Consider the following 21,509-nt stretch of genomic DNA (forward strand, 5'->3'; position numbering starts at 1 on the left):
ATTTACTAAAACAACTCACCCTGCCCCAGGCCACCATCTTGACTGGCCTGGTTCAGCTGGTCAGTGGCCAGGACTCCTTGTCACTGTCCCCAAAGAATGTTCCACCTCAAGTTCATTAAGGACCCACCGTGGGGCCACCCATTTTTCTCTTGGTTCCCCAGCCAACTTCTCTCAGTTTGCCTTCGAGTCCGTGGTGGTCACCGCCAACAGTCTGCACAACAGCAAGGGCCTGGGCAAGGACCAGCACGGGAGGAACTGCCTGCTGGCCTCTTACGTGCACTACGTCTTCCGCCTGCCGGAGCCACAGAGAGACGTGCCCAAGCCAGGTACCGTCACCCCCCGGCGTGGGAGGCTGGGGGGCAGGGCGCCCTCACCCCACCCCACTGCTACAGAATTCCAAATAAAATTAAAAGCCCGGAAGTTAAATTTTATTTTTCAGAGTGAGAAAAACTTACATGAATGTTGAAATTGAAAGCTTATTTCTAGATTTTTCTGTCTTGCTTTCTATCAGCCTTCCTCCTCTTTTTTTGTACTCTGAGCACTAATTTTTTTCTGCTTGTTTGATAATCCGTCACTGATCTTTACCCAGTTGGTAATTTCTAATTCAGCTGAGAATCTCTTTTTGTAAGAGCTGGGGAAGTAATAACAGATGCCTACAATTCTAGGAGAATAATGATAAGGAAAAAATATGTCTTTGATAGCAGTGGTAAGCAATGGCTCCTAAACTTTACATTATGAAAAAATAAATCCTTTTTCTCATTTCCTCCCAAACTAAACAGAAATAATTCATTTCTCCACTCAACCAGAACATCTGGTCAGCATGATATAAAAAGTAGCGTCAATCAGTTAACAAAATTCCAGGCCCTAACAAAGGAACTTGGCATGTTTATTAGCCCATGTAGCCTCATTTCAAGTAAACCTATAATTTCAAGTGTTTTTAAAAATACTTGTAATATTCACAGACTTACATAATCACCTTTGAATATGTAAATACTTAAAGGCGAAACACCTTGCTATATATAGTGTGTTCTTATTCTTATAAGACTCAGAGGGTTCCTTGGATTCTCAAATCTCAGAAATGCAAGACTTATAAATCTGTCATCATTAAAATATTAATAAATAAAAATACCCCCATTTCCAGCTTGTCTTGAGAAATAATAAGCCAGAGCTGAGGAGCAGCCCTTGTCTTTGGATGAGACATGTGCTCGCAGTTTACCACAGTCCTTAGCTCTACCCACTGCCTTACACCCTGTCTTTCCCCCCAAAATTGTCTCCCTTAGGTATTTGCTGATAAGACTCTAATTCCAAGACCTAATCTGTTGAGTGTCTGCTCTACTATCTACCCCATCCCTCCTTGGTTCCTCCTCAAATCCAGTAAGTGACTCTGATCCCTTTGTGTTGACACATCTGTACCTGGTGGGTTGCAGGTGGCCCCACTGTCCTCCCAGACCCTCGCTACCACACGTATGGACGCACATCTGCTGCAGCTGTGAGTTCGAAGCTGCTGCAGGCCCGGGTGATGAGCAGCAGTAACCCAGACCTTGCGGGGCCACACTGTGCAGCAGATGAGGAAGTTAAGAGCATCATGTCTTCAAAGGTAAGGCAGGTGTCAAGCCCTGGACTGAGACGTAGGCTATTTAACTTCTGACTAACACCTGGAGAGACAACACAAAATCAACCACTCCTGCTGCCTACTGTCTTGGTCAAATGCACAGCTTTCAAGTTATTAAAATTCTTTTATTTTGAAATTACTGAGACCATTCTGAAAGATATAGAGGCAAGACTGGCATTTGGGGGTCTGAGCAGAGTTAGTGGACTTTGGTGGGAAGTTTCTTGAGCATAGCTGGTTTAGCCCCATGGCATCTGTGAATACCTTGAGTTTTATTTTCAGGGAAAAAATGAGTTTTAACTGTTTTTGATGCCTAGAAAGGTTTTTTTTTTTTTTTTTCATTTTTTTGTGTTATTTTTTAATACCTGCCTTTCAGATTTATTAACATCCATAGATTGATTATCCCATGTAAGAACCCCAAAGATCAAAGCCAAGTTTTGTAAACAAAAATTGAGATCCTGAGAGGGTCAGTGAGTTGCCCTAGATTGTTTTCCTTTCATGAATTATTTTTTTTCATAAACTTTTTATTTTATAAAAGTTTGGGATATATAGAATTGCATCTATATATAACTGAAAATTTTTGTGTGCTCAATAGTTTTCTGGTTATTAATATTTTACATTAAAATAGCACATTTGTCACAATTAATGAAACACATGTAACATATTATTACCTAAAATTAATGTTTTATTCAGATATTCTTAGTTTTTCCTGAATGTATTGTTTCTATTCTATTCTATCGCACCTAGGATACCACATTATATCTTGTAGTGATATCTCCTTAGCTCCTTTAGGTTATGACACTTTCTTAGATTTTCCTTGTTTTTGACAGTTTTGAGGCATACTGGTCAGGTATTTTGTAGAATGCCTCTCATTTGAAATTTGTTTTAATTGTGATACAATTCACATACTAAAAAATTCATCCCATTAAAATGTATAATAAAGTGGTTTTTCATGTATGTACAAAACTGCCATGAATTCTTAATCTAATTTTCTTTCCAGTTATCTGTGACCTCAGGGTGGCTAGTCTTTTAGAATAAAGTCATTTTCTCTGATGAAGATAAATCAAACTCTTTAGGTTTTGACATCATTTCCCTTGAGACACGCACTTGAGACAGTATGTTGTGAGACAGAAAATCTGGAGACCAGGGTTGGGTCTCGATCTGATCGCACTCCAGCCTGTGGTCATGGGCAAGTCTGTTCCTGCCTTGAGCCTGATTTTCCTTGGCTCTGCAGAGGTTCTGAACCCTGGATAAATGTAAGAATCATCTACAGATTCACTCCTAGAGATTCTGATGATATATAGGTTATATCTTATGAAATCGTGTGAAATACCCTTTTTGATATACCGAATAAATGCAAGGATGTGCTAGAGCTGGTTCATATCAGTTTCTGAGAACTAATTGTTAAATTTCCAGGAATTTTCTGAACCAGTTGTTAAACACAGACATTATTAAAAATTAAATTGTATCAATTAACACATAAGTTATATGAAAAACAAAGGTAATCTAAATGCATTGTGGTCTTCTGGAACAGAACAGGACACAAGTGGAAAAATTGGTGAAATTTGAATAAAGCCTATGGTTTAGTTAACAGTTAATGTGCAATGCTAATCTCTTAATTTTGACAAATATACCATAGTTATGTAAGATATAACATAAGAGGAATTTGACGAAGGGTATCCAAGAACTTTCTGTGCAACATCTGCAACTTGTCCATAAATCTGAAATTATTCCGTTTTTACAAGGGAGTACTCAAATCTCATCCCTTCATAAGTATTTTACTATATTTTATTGTTATCTGTATTTTCGAGGTTATTTATGTCTGTTGTTTCTGTGCAGTGGAAATACTATATGGTTGGTTTGCTACTGCGTATCTCTTCCCAACCCCATATTCAGTAATGTCTTGTTAACTTGAAATCAGGCATGACGGAAGCATTCACAGCACAGTAATTGGCAAATTCTACAGATCAGCCCCTCCCCTCTGAGAGCTGGTTGTTAAGCATTTGCCAGCGCACCCTGGTTCAGTTTCACATCTAAGTCCCCTTTAGGCAATATCACTTCAGATTGCCTAGGGGAGAAGCGGATAGCACCTGTTACTGACAGATTTGATTTTTACAGTTTCCTTTAATGAAAGTGAAGATTTTTAATTTCTCTGTGGAATGGGTTAACAGTTTTTAAATTATTTGGTAGTGAGGGGAGAAAATTTTGTCTAGAAGAATCAAGCCTCATCTTCCTTTCAGAAGTGTGTTTTTTTTTTTTTTGACAAATTATTAAATAGTGTCGAGGAGACTGGGAACAGTACCATGTTAACCCACAGAGAGGCACTGTTCCCACACATATTTTTCCCCTTCTCTTCGAGTTAAGTCAGAGACTTAGTTGAAGGGACTGTTTCTTAACTAGGATGTGACGCTAGGTGGCTCCATACCAGCTAACAGTGAATATCTCCAGAGCAAGTAGAGTTAGGTATACTTTACCTTATTTGCTTTGTTTTATGTTTATTTTTGGCAATTGTTTTACCTTTGTAACCAGAAAAAAAAAATACATTAACAATGAATTCTAAGCTGATTTCCAGGCCATTGGCTCATCTTTCTGAGGACCACTGTGGGTTGACTGTGGAGTCATGGTTGTGTATTTCAGATTGCTGATCGCAGCTGCAACCGGATGTCTTACTATTGCTCCAGCAATAGTGATGCTCCAAGTTCAACAACAGCCCCCAGGCCAGTCAGCAAAAAGGTACCGAACAGGGCCATGTGAGGATACGTTGCCCACCTTCTCACTGTTATTAAAAATAGTACTCTCCTTCCTTGTTCCTGCCCTTCTAATGTACACACCGAACACACACACACACACACACACATACACACACACACACTTTGGCAGCCCTGTTCCAGATCCCCATTTTTCACCACCCAATTACCTCCTAACTCAGTGGTTTTCCAACTTACTGTGCGTCAGAAGTACTTGGGTGGTTTGTTAAAACTGACTGCTGGCCCCTAGAGTTTCTGATTCAGTAGATCTAAAGTAGGGTCCAAAATCACTGCAGATGGTGATTGCAGCCGTGAAATTAAAATGCTTACTCCTTGGAAGGAAAGTTATGACCAACCTAGATAGCGTATTCAAAAGCAGAGACATTACTTTACCAACAAAGGTCCGTCTAGTCAAGGCTGTGGTTTTTCCAGTGGTCATGTATGGATGTGAGAGTTGGACTGTGAGGAAAGCTGAGTGCCGAAGAATTGATGCTTTTGAACTGTGGTGTTGGAGAAGACTCTTGAGAGTCCCTTGGACTGCAAGGAGATCCAACCAGTCCATCCTAAAGGAGATCAGCCCTGGGATTTCTTTGGGAGGACTGATGCTAAAGCTGAATCTCCAGTACTTTGGCCACCTTGTGCAAAGAGTTGACTCATTGGAAAAGACTCTGATGCTAGGAGGGATTGGGGGCAGGAGGAGAAGGGGACGACAGAGGATGAGATGGCTGGATGGCATCACTGACTCGCTGGACGTGAGTCTGAGTGAACTCCGGGAGTTGGTGATGGACAGGGAGGCCTGGCGTGCTGCGATTCATGGGGTCGCAAAGAGTTGGACACAACTGAGCGACTGAACTGAACTGAAAATAAGGTCCAAGGGTTTACATTTCTGACAAGTTCCCAGCTGATGCTACTCCAGGAACCATACTGTGTTAGCTTCTTTTTTAGTAAAAGGAGAAGTGGGGACAGTTCATCCTCAACACAGTGAAGGCAGTAACTAGGTATCATTTATTTCACCGGCAACCCACTCCAGTATTCTTCCTGGGAAAATCCCATGGACAGAGGAGCCTGGCAGGCTATAGTCCATAGAGTCACAAAGAATCAGACACGACTGAGCATGAGCATTTCAATACTGTATCAGACATGAAAAGCTTCCTTGTAATTCTTTCTAATCAGCCTTACCTATGAATTCAGAGACTTGACAAGCTGTTAAACCGCTCACCAGGTCTCTTTATATTAATAGAATTCTTCAGTTGTCACATGTTGTGTGATCTAAGGGTGGGGAATAAAAAAAAAACCTGTCTGCCCCAAGTTTTCACCTCTGCCTGGTATCCAAGGGTCTCACCAATTTAGTCACTACTTAAGTTAATGCCTTGAGTGTCTTTCAAGACCCTTATAAAAATGTAAATATGCTGATTAGAAGGCTAATATAAAAAAATAAAAAAAAGAAGGCTAATACAGGAAACTCTTTGCAGAAGCTCACAGGGAAATATGTGTATTCAACAGGCCCCAAGGGAATGAGCCTCAGCACAGCTCACTTTGGCCTAGGTGGGGGAAAGATCAGGCATGGGGAGGCCCTGGAAGGTCCGGTGCTGCAGACTTGGCACAAATCTGGGCCCCGCTTGTCTGGAAGGAGGTATCAGGAGTTAATTCTAAAAGAAGAAGTGAAAGAAGATGTATGAAGTGTTGAAAATAAATATGTCACTTACTCTAAACCTTAGCTTTGGGCTTTGCGGAGACTGGTTACAAGTACTATTTTCCTTCTTAAGGACCATGATTTGCCTACACCTGTTTTCTTCAGGCAGGGCCTGATTTCTTCTGGGAGCAATTAATTTGTTTTGATTTTGTTTCTGGTCATTTCAGTGACCAGCAGAGAATCATTTCATTTCAGGGGGAGGTCTAGCCAGTATGTCTCCTTAGTTGCTCAGCAAACAGGGTTTAGCTGCTTGGCTATTTTCTGTAACCTCCAGAGCAAGGTGTTCTTGTAATAATGTTGCCTGGTAAGCAACATAAATTACTTTAAGAAGCAGCTTATCGTCCTCTAATCTCCTCTTGCCATAAGACTCTGGCGGTCAAACTGACCTATTTTCCGGCAGTTACCTTTGAAGCTCGTGGAGCGTCTCTTTCTTACAATGGGAAGATCCGGGTATAGCTGAGTTATATCACAGGCGAGCTTAGACCACCTGCTAGATTAACATGCAGCCCTGCACCTCTCCCAAGAGGAGGAACTTCCCTAAAGTCTCAACATGTTTTCATATGTATTAAAATTGTAAAGGCTTGACTCACTCAACAGAATGAAGTGGGGCCAATGACAAGCAGAAACACTTTAGCATTCTCCATGTGTCCCCATTAATCATCCAGGGATGTCGTCAGTTCAAATACCCAGACATCTGCACAGAGAACTTTCTGTTTGTCTCCTTTTAGTTTATGTGAGTAACTCTTCAATTTTACTGTACTTAAGAATCAGTAAACTGTGTTGCATACTTACCATACAGTGTGGGTAATTTAAAGGTTTATCAAGGGTAAGCTTTGCTCTAATTAATTTTTACTCTGAGTGTTGACTTTAAAACTTTATTTTCACATATGCCATTACCCTAGGATGTGATATTAGGGTATTCAAGTAGTTTCAGCTTTCTTACCCACTGAGCAATTTAAAAAAATGAGTTCATCTGTGTTTATTCTACATTTTATGGTTTAAGATAAATGAAATCCACAGAAAATGCTCAGATGTCATTTTTGCCATCAGTTAGAGTAACCAGCTATCCCAGTTTTCCTGGGTCTTGGGGGGTCCTTGGGATGCAGGGCTTTCCATTTTAAGGCCAGGATAGTGTTGACTGGTAAAAAAATGCACAACCTAAAATTTGAGAGTTATGTTTTATTGGGGGACATTATTGAAGACTGAACCCTGGAAAACAGTCTCTCAGTTATCTCTGAGGGACTATTTCAAAGAGTCAAGGAAAGAGCCAGGATTTATAGGAGGTTTTACTGGAAAAAAAAACCAAAAACATGTAGTTGCACATCAAAAGATGTTCACAAAAACTAGACATCTTGAGTTAATGATTTTAGTGTTTTTCTATATATGGGAAGCTACAAGAGTCTGGGCTCATTGAAATTATTCCTTAGATATGCACCTTTACTATCTAGAGTCAGTATCCTGTCTTTCTCCATCCTGACTTCCCCTCCGGGTGCACTGTCTGCTCCTTCATAGTGACTGATGGCTTGATGGCCTGGAAACATTTGTGGCTTAGTGAAATGACAGGCAAACTGACATGGGTTGGTTGCCTCACCTTTATTGTTAACCTTGTTTGACATCAAAGCTGTTGTCAAGAGTATTAACAAGTATCCAGATAAACTAGGGAATAGGGAAGATGCAAAAGGTGTAAAAAATCACTACTACATTTGCAGTCAGATGAGCAGTCTCATGACTTGGTGAGAAGTGTAGACATAAAGTGGAGCATCAGACCCTGGGACACAGAAGTTTAGAAACAGAGAATTCAAGCTGCTACCTCTATACCTTTTAACACAGATGATCTACTAAGAAGACGTCCCTTGTAGCTCTGCCTGCAGTGCAGGAGACCCAGGTTCAATTCCTGGGCCAGGAAGATCCCCTGGAGAAGGAAATGGCAACCCACTCCAGTGTTCTTGCCTGGAGAATCTCATGGACAGAAGAGCCTGGTGGGCTACAGTCCATGGGGTCACGAGAGTCGGACATGACTTAGTGACTTCACCACCACTACTCATAAACTGAACTCATTTCATTTCCCACAAAGCCATAGATGGATTATAAAAACAAAAATTGTTCTCTCTGGAAGGAGTGGAGTTACCATCTTGACAGTGTTTCTCTAATCGAGGTTCCCAGCACGTAACCTCAGGCCCTATTCCAGACCTGCTGAATCTGAAACTCTGGAGGTGGGCTCAGCAATCTGTTTCTTAGCAAGCCCTCCAGGGGATTCTGATGCACATTCAAGTCTGAGAACCACTGCTACCAATCGAGTTTATATATGAGAAAACTCGGGGTTAGGAGAGGAATGCTTTACACATGGTCACGCAGAGGGTTTACAGTGGAACCTGGGAGAAAGATGACAGACAGCCCCAGTTCCAACTGCTGCCCATGAATGCTTCCCCCATAGAAGCTTCGTTTCCCTGATGAGGCCATTCCTTCTAGTCTAGCTCTCCAGTACAGTACCACCACCAGCCTTCTGCCTGCTTAAAATGCCCTCCAGTCTCAGATTATTTCAGCATTGACTTTACTATCCACAGTGGTCTAAGACATCTGGGACAAATGCATCAATACTAACAGACTATTACAATTGGGAAAAAGGAAAGTTGGCAAATAAAACACCTAATACAGACTGTCATTACATACATATAATGTTTTTGTGTTTGTTGTCCAGCATTTCCATGAGGAGCTTGCCCTACAGATGGTGGTCAGCACTGGAATGGTGAAAGAAACAGTCTTCAAGTACTCCTGGTTCTTCTTTGAGCTTCTGGTGAGATTCTTGCACGTGTATATCTGTGCTCAACAGGGCACGAACAGCACATTTAGACAGACAGTGAGGTTCCCTGTAGAAGGAACTGACATCTTCTCTACTGAATTGCTCCTGCAGAAAACCTGGGCTCATTCTTTCAGTGTTAACTCTCTCTTACCCCTTCATCCACCTTCCACCAAACTTTACTGATTCTGCCTTGAAAATGTGCCTGCACCTGCCACATCTCCCCATCTTTACCACTCCCCGTCTGCTCAAGCTGCCATCGTGCCTGCAAGCACATCCTCTTTGCCCACATACACTCATTTTTGCCCTCTGCCCATCCAGTCTGTATAGGGCAACTCAGTGTTACCAGATAATGACACTTTCCTCTTTAAAACGTTTCAGTTTCAGAGTACCGGAAATAAAGTGCACATTTTTCTCATGGCCTAAAAAGCCCTTGGATGATTCTGCTTCCCTTCATCTCTAACCTTGTCTTAAGACCACTCCCCCCTCATTCAGCCACATTGTTTCCAGTTAGGTCCTTTGAAGATGCTGAGGCTTTTTCAGTCTCAGAGCCTTTTTAAGATGCTCTCCCCACTCCCTACCTTTCACTTCCCTCATCTCCTGCACACGTACACACTGTGGAGGCGGGGGGTCGGGGAGCGGGTCTTCTCTTTAGGTCTCAGCTTTAATGTCTAAGAGGCCTTTGCAGACTTCCTCATAGCTTAATATGTCTGCCACTCTATTCCTCTCTTTTTAAACACCCTCTTTATTTCCTTCTTAGTGCTTATCACAATCTGTTTTTCTCTCTTGCCTATTGGATTGCTAGGATTTGGGTCTATCTTCTTCATTATTCTATCTTTAGATGCAGAACATGGCTTGACATCATACAAGCACCGACTAATACTCATTGAGGGGAGAAATGAAACTTGTAGATACGTTTACCTGCAACTTCCATCTGTTCTTTAGCAGAAAATCAAATGGTATAACATACTTTTTAATTTAAAAATGAAAAGAATAATAGTAATACCTATTTTATACTGGAAGTGAAAGGATTTTACCATAAAGCCACAAGAATAAGCATTTTGTCAATGTTTATAAATAGAGATGCATTGTGAAATTAGCTTAAATGAAAAAGTATGAAAACACAGACACTAACTACACAAAAATACACACACAGACAATCCAGAGGATAAAGTGGATTGAAATTTAGTAATAGCGTTAGCTTCACATTGACTGGATGTTTTTCCTCTGTGACACTGTTTTTAAGTGGATAATTTTTTTTAAGAGAAAGATGGTAGGATTTTCACCTGAGCTCTAGTTTATCTGTGTAAGTTCAAGCCCAGGTGAAAGAGGACAATACTGAACATAGAGAACAAGACATGTTCTCTATGAACATGGAACAGGACATAGAGAACAAAAAGGTCAAAAGAAACAAAGCATACATTGTTGAGAAAATGGGAAGTAATGTGCAGTAGAGTTGAAAAGAAGTCAGGCCCCTGCAGCAGAAGCACATCAAGGGTTCAGACCCGCTAGAGCAGCAGTCCCCAGCCTTTTTGGCACCTGGGACCAGTTCTGTGGAAGAGAGTTTTTCCATGGACCAGAGGTGAGGGCAGGTGGTTTCAGGATGCATTACACTTACTGTGCACGTTATTTCTCCTATTATTACATGAGCTCCACCTCAGATCATCAGGCATTAGGTCCCAGAGGTTGGGGATCCCTGCCCTGCCTTAGAGTTCCACCAATTTCCCACCCCTCACTGGAAAAAAGTATTGCTAGCGATGTCTTTTCAGAGCACAATGCCAGATGCCTGCAGCAGAATCACCTGTGGGTGCTTAATGAGAATCACGCAGATCTGGACCCCTCCCTAGAATACTGACTGCGATGAGGAACAGGGAGCTGATGGTGCAAGTGCCTTCCAAGCGGGGAGTCTACCCAAGTGCCTTCCAAGCACGCTGAAGATCCACTAATCCACACTGCCTCTGCCCTGTGAGGCCTGAACAGAGCTAAGGGTCTTTATGTGCAACTAGCACCAGGAATTTGCATTCTAAAAGCCAAGCTGATTCAGGTGGATGGCTGCAGCTCACAAGTCTTGGAGCAGCAGCATTAGCAGTGAGACACAAGCTTTGTGCTTTGGCAGGAAAAGACTGGCCATAAACCCTTGAGGGAAGAAAAGAATCAAAACCACCACTACCATGCCCAGTACATCCTGCTTCGTTGTACCCATCCCACCCACCATCAAGTTTCTCCATAAAGATTTACTCTGCTCATAATCCATCTATAGATAATTCATACAAATAATCTTCAACTGAGTTGATCTTCCATACTGCAAATTTTGAAAGACATGAAGCAAAAGCTCATTTTGATATTATAGAATCTCCCTGATGGCTCAGATGGTAAAGAATCTGTGTGCAATGCAGGAGACCCAGGTTGAATCCCTGGGAGAAGGGAAGATCCCCTGGAGAAGGGAGTGGCTACCACTCCAGTATTCTTGCCTGAGAATTCCATGGACAGAGGAACCTGGCAGGCTGTAGTCCATGGGGTCACAAAGAGTCAGAAACAACTGAACGACCAACAGATTTTTCATTTAGAAGAGAGTCCCAAAGGAAAGCAGTATCTCGATTCAAAGATGTTTCATGTTGGGAATTCCCTGGCAGTCTAGTGGTCAGGACTCTGAGCTTTCACTGTTGTGGCCCTGGGTTCAGTGCCTAGTTGGGGAATTAAGATCCTGCAAGCTTCATGGTGAAGCCAAAAAAAAGCAGAAGCCCAAGTTCAAGGAGTCCTGAATGATGTAGTCTGTAGAGATCAGCTTCCTAGGGCTCAGAGGTAGACAGAGAAGGGCAAGAAAAGGAGCTAGGGTGGAGGCAGATGGAAAAGTTGCAGCCCCAGCCAGACTTTGCAAGGAAACTGATCTTGGATTCAGACTGGGTGCCCAGTCCTCCACACGTTGCTTATGCAGTTGCCTTACAGATGCATGAAAAGGTGTTTCAACACCAAAACAGCTGTTTTCCCAAGAAGCCTGAAGAGAAAGGAACTACAACCTCCTTGGGTTTAGCCAACTACCTAGGCGATTTAACACTCTTTAGTTATATTAATGCCCACGTGCTAATGAACAACCACTTTGGCATCATCAGAGCTGTTGAAAACAATCCTTGGGCAGATTTCACAGTTGCTAATGAATAAATCCCCATGCTTCCAGAAACTGCTGAGCCAGACTTTGGGGACACAGAGGTAAATGGTGACTGCTTTACCCCAAAGTCTACACCAAGGGTTTCTTAGTATCCCTGCTTTGAATGGGTCACAGAGGCCCATATGGAGGAAAATATCTTCCTGCCTTAACCCACACCACAAATAATGACCACGAATCCACTACTGTTTCTAATGTGTGTTTCTCTCTGGAGATGCAAATGACACAGTAGTTGGCAAGTAGCTGACAGGAAGTATGGTATTGTGAGGATTATCTATTTGGTTGTAGAATGGCCAAACTCAGCAGGCAGGAGCCAAACACAACAGTGAGTGCTAAAAACCCAAGACTGGGGTGGGTTAGGCAGTGGGGAATCAGGAGCAGGTGGCCCCCAACAAAGGGGCTTGTCTTCCTCGGTCCTTAGTCAGGATCATAGCGAGAGAGGTACTTTGTGGGACAAAAATTAGGTCCAGTTCCTACGTCTCATTCAGGTCCTCCACTGAGGATTTGTAACTCTGTGGGGTACAGACACGCCCCTGTGTCCTGAGCCAAAAAGGACTCTACTGTGAGAAGAAACTGGGGTTCTTACCCTGGGCTTTAGGATTTTAGATTTTTAGGTCTTCCCCAAGCTGGCTATGGCATTGTCTTAAAACATATTTACCTATCTATCTGCTTTGGCTTCATAGTTTACCTTTTTTTTTTTGGTTTTTTTGATTGTTTGTTTCTTTTTTTTTTAATCTCTGTTTATCTCAGTACTAAAGAAAATTGCCAGCCCTGGCTTCTTAGAAACAGAAATCTGCTATTAGAGCTCTTAGAAAGGTGAAAGTATTAATCATTCAGTCATGTCCGACTCTTTGCAGCCGCATAGACTGTAGCCCACCAGGCTCCTCTGTCCATGGAATTCTCTAGACGAGAATACTGGAGTGGGTTAGCCATTCCCTTCTCCAAGAGATCTTCCCAACCCAAGGTTCACACCCAGGTATCCTGCACTGCAGGCAGATTCTTTATCATCTGAGCCACCAGGGAAGCCCAGTGCTCTGAGGAGTGAAAGTCATTTTCCCACACACTGTCTTTGTCCCCTCTCCTTCCAGTCCTGACCTAGGGGGTCACCTTGAGGCAAGTGTGGACAGTTTAACATTCCGGGGCCATTTGTTTTTGCAGTGTCTCTCAGACTATCATGGACACATTTATAGAAGGGGCAGACACCCAACCATTCCATCTCCCAGCCTTTCCCATCCAGCTGTTTCTAATAGCTCTGAGAGTTTCCAACAAGGACAGGATACAACCTCAGACTCTATCAAACGGACCGTATTGACCCAGGAATCTCCTGGCCCAGGAAGAAGTCCAAAAAAATAAGCATGATGTTGATTTAAAATTGTGGTAGGCATTGAGCTGGTGTTGTCCTAGTCATAATGCAGGCTATCACTGATTGATATATAGGTTTTTATTTAAACTACATATACATTAAATATGTATTTTAAATATATAATTGTATAAATATTTGCATATGTATATTTAGCAAGCTAGTTTTATAAAACTCACAACGTAATTTCTCCTAGAGACAGTGTTCCAAATAGTGGTTAAGTTTCCAGCCTGCATACTATAGAATTGTTTTTGGAAAAACTTTTCTCCCGTTCTACTTGAAGCTGACATAAGAAGGACATTTCTGTCTTCTTCTCACTATAGTTTCAGAGACAGAAATGACTTCAGTTTACATCAGAAACAGTGTCATAAACAGTTCCTTTTCCTGTGAAGTTGTGTGCCGTGGTAGGACGGTGCTGCAGTGGTCCTGGCGGGGCGGGGCGCAGTCCAGGTCTGCCTTCCCAGTTGAGAGAAGGGGAGTCTTGTGACACTGCAGCTGAAGAATTAAGCTCCCTGGCTTTGTCAGCATCAAGAAGGGAGCCCCCTGACTTGGGGTCAGGAAGAGGGCACCCTTCCCGCCTCCTGCTGCCATGGTAACCATCAGGGTGTCAGGAGCAATTTTCAGACCAGAGCCTGCATGGGCAACCAACCACCAGCACAGATAAAGTGTTAGAAAGTCCATTGTTAATGAGCTTTTCTTCCAGGCTTTCCCCTTTTTCCATAGTGTACAAGCAGGTCACCAGTTTCCATGTTGACATTTCCCCCATCTTCTCTGTAGGTGAAAAGCATGGCCCAGTATGTACATAACATGGACAAGCGGGACAATTTTCGGAGGACTCGTTTTTCTGACCGTTTCAAAGATGACATAACTACTATTGTTAATGTGGTCACCTCGGAGATTGCAGCCCTTTTAGTAAAACCTCAGAAGGTAACTGTGTCATTTTACTCTTCACTGTCTGAAATTTTTTACCCTCGGCATATATTATTTTCATAATCAAAGAAAAATAAACAGTAATTAAAATGTAACTAACTGTACATGACAACTAAATTCACTTTGTTATACTGGAAAGCACCTTGTGGTGGGGCTGGAGCATTGCTGTCGAAAATTACAATGTGGGGATTTCCCTAGAGGTCCAGTGGTTAGGACTCTTGGCTTTCACTGTCAAGGGCCCGGGTTCAATCCCTGGTTGGGGAACTAAGATCCCACAAACCGAATGGAGCTTGTACAAAATGAAATTATAATGTGGAATTAAAGCAGTTTAAATTATTGTATCAACACACTATGAGAGGGAATATTTTTGTTCTTAGCAAATATACCCTGAAGTTTTATGATATTTGTAACCTACTCTCAAATGGTTCAGAAAAAAAAACAAAAAACTGAACATGAAGAGAGAATGATAAAGCAAATATAGCAAAATACCCAGCACTGATGAGTCTAATTAGAGGAGTTCCTTTAACTATTCTTGCTCCTTTTCTGTAAATTTGAAATTATTTCAAAGTAGAAAGTAAAAAAAAAAAAAGTAAAATGAAATAAAACAAAATTCTAAAATTTGAAGCCAAATTAGAAACTCTATAAAATTTGAAGCAGCAATGATCATTATTAATACCTTTATCATTATGAAGAATTTGTTTGCTGCTCTGTACTGAGGAGAAGAAACTTCCACTTGGTCATTTCTTATGGCAGACTTTATGAGATTGGCAATGGTGTCTCATTTTGGCAGGCATGAAAAATGAGGCACAGTGAGGTTGATAAATTTTCCAAAAGTCAACACAGCTAGCAGCCAAGTCAAGACTGAAGACTCCAAGCCCAGCATATTCAGACAGATACTTAAGTAGTGGTCCAGGTGGAGGATGCTAAGAGCATGAGGGCTTGCCACTCCATGGTAGCTGTGGAAACTTCTTTACCAAGTCTCCACCCATGCCAGTGGCTGGTCAGCGTGGCCTGAATTTGCAAACTTCTCATCATAACAAGAGGAAAACATTTCAAATCATATTTTCAATAGTTCAGAGCAAATTGATTTATCATTCTGAGAATAGAGGGCATAAACATGAAAAAGTGAATCCCTGATTGCTCTGAAGTGCTGTAAAATCCCTCATAAATATGAGCACTGAGAAGTAGTAAAAACTAAACCCTGGCCTCAATTCATGCAAGAGTTCACTCTACTGTGTATGACTCTGCCCTCTCTTAGGCTAGGAATGCTGTCTAATTGGAGAAAAAAATTCCTTAAGTAAAAACCGATTTTTTTAATCTTGATTACATTTTCTGCAACAATCCTTTCAAATTAAGAATCTGTCTCATTCAAGATAGTAAATACATTTCAAATTACTTTTGCTAAAACAGTCATTAGCAGAATCAAATTATAGTAAAGCAATATAAAGAAATTTAAGAAAATATGAGAAACCAGAGTGTAGGAAAATGTTCATAATATAATGGTTGAATGAATAAATTCAGGACCCTATTGTATACAGAGAATAAACTCAATTATATACAGATAAATATGCACATAGGAAAAAACACCTAGAAGCAAATATACCTAAATACTAACAGTAGGTAAGGAATTACTTCATTCAACACTCACGACATCAATTAGTTTCTAAAGTATATCGCTGTAGTTTTGCAGGGTTACCTGCTTTGCTCAGAATCTTCCAGAGGGACACTGGCTGAAAAGATATGACCTGCCTCTCCCAAATTCCGCCCCCCTCCAGGGCCCCAAGGTTTACTAGCAAATGATGGGGGTGTTTGTATCAATATGCTTGTTTTTAAGGAAACTGAACAGGCCGAAAAGATCAACATTAGCCTGGCTTTCTTCTTGTATGACCTCCTCTCACTCATGGATCGTGGCTTTGTGTTTAACCTCATCAAACATTATTGCAACCAGGTGAGTGTTCCCTCAGACCTAGCCCTGTTGCTCCTGGTTCCTTCCTATCTGACGTGACGCTTATTGCCATGGCGTGCTCCCTCGTTCATTGCCAAGTGAGACAGTTTGACTCCTGTACATTCTGGGTTTTGTGGTACATTCTTCAAGTCATTTGTTTTGTGCCTTGAACTTTGGTAGACAAACTAGTTTGTGCAGATTCCTGGAGCATTTACCAAACCAGCACAGAAGGGCCAACAAGGTCCATGGGCATTGAGACTTATTAGTGATACAAACTGCTTTCTTCAGTTTAGCATTTAACAGAATTACATGACTGTGGGATTCAGTTTTTGACCAGGTATATAATTGAAAGTATGAGGTCTCTTTTCACACATTAGGGTAATTAATTAAATTGCAGTTGTGAAATTCTAACATTAAAGAACTCTAGTAAAATCAGTCAAAGAGACTGAATTTCACTGAGCAAAAAGCAAATATTGTCATCTGGTATACCTGCAGGGTATTAGTTTTAAGACCCTTCCCAGAACCCCCAAGGATATCAACATTTGTGGATGCTCAAATCCCTTCAATAAAATAGTGTAGAATTTGCACATAATTTACACACATCTTCCCATATACTTTAAGTCATCTATGGATTGCTTATAATATCAAACATAATGTAAATGCGGTGTAACTAGTTGCCTGTGCAAAATCAAGTTTTGCTTTTTTGGAATGTTCTGGAATTTTTTTTCCAAATAGTTTCAGTCCTCAGTTGGTTGTCTCACAGATGCAGAAACTGTGGATATAGAGGGTTGACTGTATTTTGTAATTAAAGAGCGTATCAGTGCTGTCTCCCCAGATTTTTCAAATGGAATCCTACTTTTGTTCACTCTTCTCTCAAACTATCCCAATAATAGAAATATAAGTAGCAGTTACTGTTGCTGCTCCTTTTCTTTCGTATTCCTGTGTTTTAGGACCACCATTACTGTCACTGCCACCAGCATCACCACCCACCACCTTCACCATCAGCACCACTGTCACTACCCTTAGTTTCTTCCTATGGACAAAGCTCTGTGTTCACATTACAGAAATCATCTCTCTTGATTCTTGCAAGGTGTTATTGTCAACATTTTGCATATGATAAAGCTGAAGTTTAGAGGAGTTAATATTGCAACTTTTCCAGGGAAGAAAGAGCCATGGCTGCTTTACTCAAGGTACAATGAGTTAATCATTCTGTTCCACCAGAACTAATAACTCTCTTAGTTATTAGTAGTTAATCCCTTAGTAGTTAATCCCTTAGTGACCATAAATAAGTCATTCAACTTCTTTGAGTCTCATTTCCTCATTTGCAAAATAAAAGGATCTCCCCTCCCTTGCTAAAAAGACCATGACTGTTCTAAAGAGACTCCTAATAAGGAAGATGGCTTACAAAGAATCCTAAGGAAATATCAGAAGTACCAGAGCAGGAACATCTTGTATAGCCTGACCTCCTGCCCCTGCTTGGATCTTCTGGCCCTGTCCTACCAGAATGGTGGGAGGAGGTGGTGGAGGAAGGTGCCATTTCCCTTTGCCGTCACTCTTAGGTGTTTAGGATGGCAGATCATTGGATGAATTGCAAACACGAGTTAATCTGTTTTTCAAAACTTGATGTTGAATATATGGAAAGAAAGGACTGGAATACCACTGTAAGCCCAGAGTTCGCCTCTGGTATAAAAAAATGTATCCATGACACTTGTTAAACTGTAAAGCAGACTCTATTCAGGACCATTGTGATAGGTATAAGGACCACTGCATTGGATATTTCAGTAGGGGAAAGAGATTGCATTCAACTCTGAATACAGAAGGAAAAATGCCAATTTATAGCCAAGGAACAGGGTAAGAGTAGTAAGTGGATGAAAAACTACTAAGAGAAAAATCAGGGGTAAAGGGAGAATTCTGGTCAAACTAACCTAACAGGATTCTTGCTGAAGGCATGTTAGGGTGATCAGAACCACCTGGGGAACATGAGGGGTGAGGAATTTGGTCAGATCTCAAGGGTGAGAAATTACAGCTGAACTGACTTAGAAAGATGGTTGTGAAAATTGGGCCACCGAGGCAACAGCTTTGGGCCCTGACCTTTGCAAAGGATGTTTGCACACAGGATGCACCTTGCCTGTGTGCATGCTAAGTCACCTCAGTCCTGTCTGACTCTTTGTGGCCCCATGGCTTTACACAGCCCTAGAGGGACTGTAGCCCTCTAGGCTCCTCTGTCCATCAGATTCTTCAGGCAAGAATGCTGGAGTGGGTTGCCACGCCTTCCTCCAGGGGATCTTCCCGACCCAGGGATCAAAAGTGTCTTACATCTCCTGCATTGACAGGTGGGATCTTTACTATTAGTGCCATCTGGGAAGCCCAAACTGCTCTTTACTCTTTCTTAAACATTGCTAAAATTATTTTTGAAATTTTTGTCTTCATTGAAGTTTCAAGGGACTTATGAAAGATGCCCACAATGTGGCCTTCTTTCAAATGCAGGTATCTTGTGCTTTCAAGTTCTGATAGCAGGCTTGACCCAACAACTCTTGAGTGGCCATTGAGTGAAGGGCATAAAACTGAGTTTTAATTAGTATAATTTGCTGATGTCCCTGTTCAAAATCAGCCAGTAATACACATTGATAAGAGTATGGGTTCTGATAAAGGTTCATACACAGAAGTCATATATTCTATTTTTTCTATAGTACATAGTGCATTCATTTTTTTTCCAATAAATGTCTACTAACTACAGATTCTATAGGTAAAATGCCATAACACAATGTTTTTTTCCTAAAATGGTTTAAAATATGTGCTCATTTAAATTATATAGTTTATAAAACTGCTCTTAAAGTGCATGAAGAGGAAGCATGGCCATTTGTAAGGGTGAAATGCTTGGCATCCTGTGCTGGGCCAGCAGAGTCCTTGTGGTGATATCCTGAGGTTGAAGCTCCATCCCTGGTGGCTCAGACAGTAAAGAATCCGCCTGCAATGTAGGAGACCTGGGTTTGATCCCTGGGTCGGGAACATCCCCTGGAGAAGGAAATGGCAACCCACTCCAGTATTCTTGCCTGGAGAATCCCCGTGGACAGAGGCGCCGGGTGGGCTACAGTCCATGGAGCCACATAGAGTCAGACACAGCTAAGCACGCACAGCACAGAATGTCCCTCAAGCCCTTCTTTGCTTACTTTGTCACTGCCCGTAGCGTCTCAGTCCTTCAGATGTCAGCCTGCCTGAGGGAAGCAAGGGGTCTCTTCCAGACTGTCATATTTGCCAGCTTTTCATTGCTTTTTTCACAGTTGGTTTGTTTGAAAAGATTTTTCCTGAAAATTCTCCCAGCTTTCTCTTTCTCCTTCACTTCCCCTTCTCCCACGTTGGGGCAAACTCCTTGGCTTTTACGCGGGGACTACATACTTTCGTAAGTAATTTGATTCTTTCATCTAGGGACTGGTTTGAAAGCTTACCAGTGCGGCCTTTAATTAGAAACCACAGAGAGCACTTGTGGCATGCAAGTCATCCAGGCCCATTTCATTAGTTTTGTGTGGCCGCATGTGGGGTCAACTCCTTTCCTTTAGTTTCTCAGACACGGTAGGATTTTTGTGAAATTTTATTGTTACAGCGAAGACATACCTCCAGATTATTTTAGGCATGAGCTTGCCATCCATCATATTAGAGATTTAATGAGGGTTGGGTTGAGGCAAGCATTCTCATTATGGCCAGCTGTTAGACTGGAATCCTAAAAAGAACAGTAAAGTGGCTCAGTGGTAAAGAATCCACCTGCAATGCAGGAGACACAAGTTCGGTCCCTGGGTCAGGAAGATCCATTGAAGTAGGAAGTGGCAACCCACTCCAGTATTCTTGCTTGGGAAATTCCATGATCAGAGGAGACTGGAGGGCTACAGTCTATGGGGTTGCTAAAGAGTCAGACATGACTTAGTGACTAAACAATGACAATGGATGAAAACTTACTGGACCTTCCCATAATGCAGAGCTTGCCATCTGTTGCCCTGTCCCACTCATTTTTATTCCACTGATTTCTGTAATCTGGGGAGAAAAGATAATTTTGTGTCTGTCAACCTCAACTCCATTCACCATAGAATAAAACCTCTTTTCCCTCCTCATTTTCTTACCAGCTGTCAGCCAAGCTCAACAACCTTCCAACGCTCATTTCCATGAGGCTGGAGTTCCTGAGAATTCTCTGCAGCCATGAGCATTACCTCAATCTGAACCTCTTCTTTATGAATGCGGATACTGCTCCAGCATCTCCCTGTCCCTCCATATCTTCCCAGGTAATCAGCTAACTGGAAAGTGTTTAAGCTATTTTGTTGAATTAGCTTGGCTTAGTCATTTATTCCTATACAGATTGGTCTTCTTAATTAGAAGAAAAATTGAGTTATTCAAACCAATTGATACACATTGTATGTGTTAATCCAGATACACATACGTGTGCTACCCAAAGTTATTTCATCTAACTAATCATTTACAAGCTATGTGATTGTTTTCTGTCTGGGTTCAAGGGTCCCTGCTGAGGCCAGAAGAGCACAAAATCTATATGCACTATGAAAAATGTCTAATTCATAGAAAAATCACAGATCTTTTGCTGACAGTCTTTACTTTAGCTTGACAGTCTCCTTTGCTCACTTCCCTTTTCCTAAACCTTATGAAACCTTCCTTTCATAAAATTTATGAAATTACAGTTAGTTTCCTTTATATTGATTCCCAAATGATCTAGTAGTAGTTTTTAACATGGATACTGTATTGTATCTTTGAATGATCCTAGAACTTTCTGCTGATTCTGATATAGAATGAAATTAAGTATAAAATGATTCCACCTTGAATCATATTCTCGAAAATGTAGCTCTTGAAACACTAAAAATATCTCCTTGTAAAATAATCAAATGGTCTGTTTTATAGAGTATATTTCTAAAAATTCTTTTTCTTAATCAGCACAGAAGAGTAACACTTGTATTAATATTTAGAAATGAGGCTTTGACAGCATGGCCAGTCTCTTTTTGTAGATCAGTATTATGCAGGTTAGGTTTGGTGGGCCCCACATTTCACAGGATGTTAGGAGGTATTATACAAATATAGAATTCTGAAGACAAATCCATTTTAGAAACACTGTGTTAAAAGGTTTCTTTGCAATAGGCCATTCAAGAGTCTCTAACTTGTTTATATAAATTACAATGCCCCTGGGGTGGCAAAGGAAGGAGGAGGAGGAGGTGAATGATAAGCAGTACTTCCCAAAATGACTGGACTCTGGAAATCTTTTTTTTCCTCCGT

General features: G+C 41.4%; 1 protein-coding gene across 4 annotated transcripts in view; it reads left to right on the plus strand.

Moving 5' to 3' along the window:
- Window positions 1-21,509, plus strand: part of DOCK8 (dedicator of cytokinesis 8) — a 233,270-nt gene that overhangs the window by 159,476 nt on the left and 52,285 nt on the right. For all 4 annotated transcript variants that reach the window (XM_070375802.1, XM_070375805.1, XM_070375803.1 and 1 more), the window contains 7 exons: window positions 162-326; window positions 1,428-1,597; window positions 4,247-4,342; window positions 8,748-8,843; window positions 14,147-14,296; window positions 16,134-16,247; window positions 20,360-20,515. In XM_070375802.1, the coding sequence (XP_070231903.1) occupies window positions 162-326; window positions 1,428-1,597; window positions 4,247-4,342; window positions 8,748-8,843; window positions 14,147-14,296; window positions 16,134-16,247; window positions 20,360-20,515 (947 nt within the window). The remainder of the gene's footprint in view (window positions 1-161; window positions 327-1,427; window positions 1,598-4,246; window positions 4,343-8,747; window positions 8,844-14,146; window positions 14,297-16,133; window positions 16,248-20,359; window positions 20,516-21,509) is intronic.

The sequence above is a fragment of the Bos mutus genome, chromosome 8, assembly GCF_027580195.1.
Source record: "Bos mutus isolate GX-2022 chromosome 8, NWIPB_WYAK_1.1, whole genome shotgun sequence".
NCBI lineage: Eukaryota > Metazoa > Chordata > Mammalia > Artiodactyla > Bovidae > Bos > Bos mutus.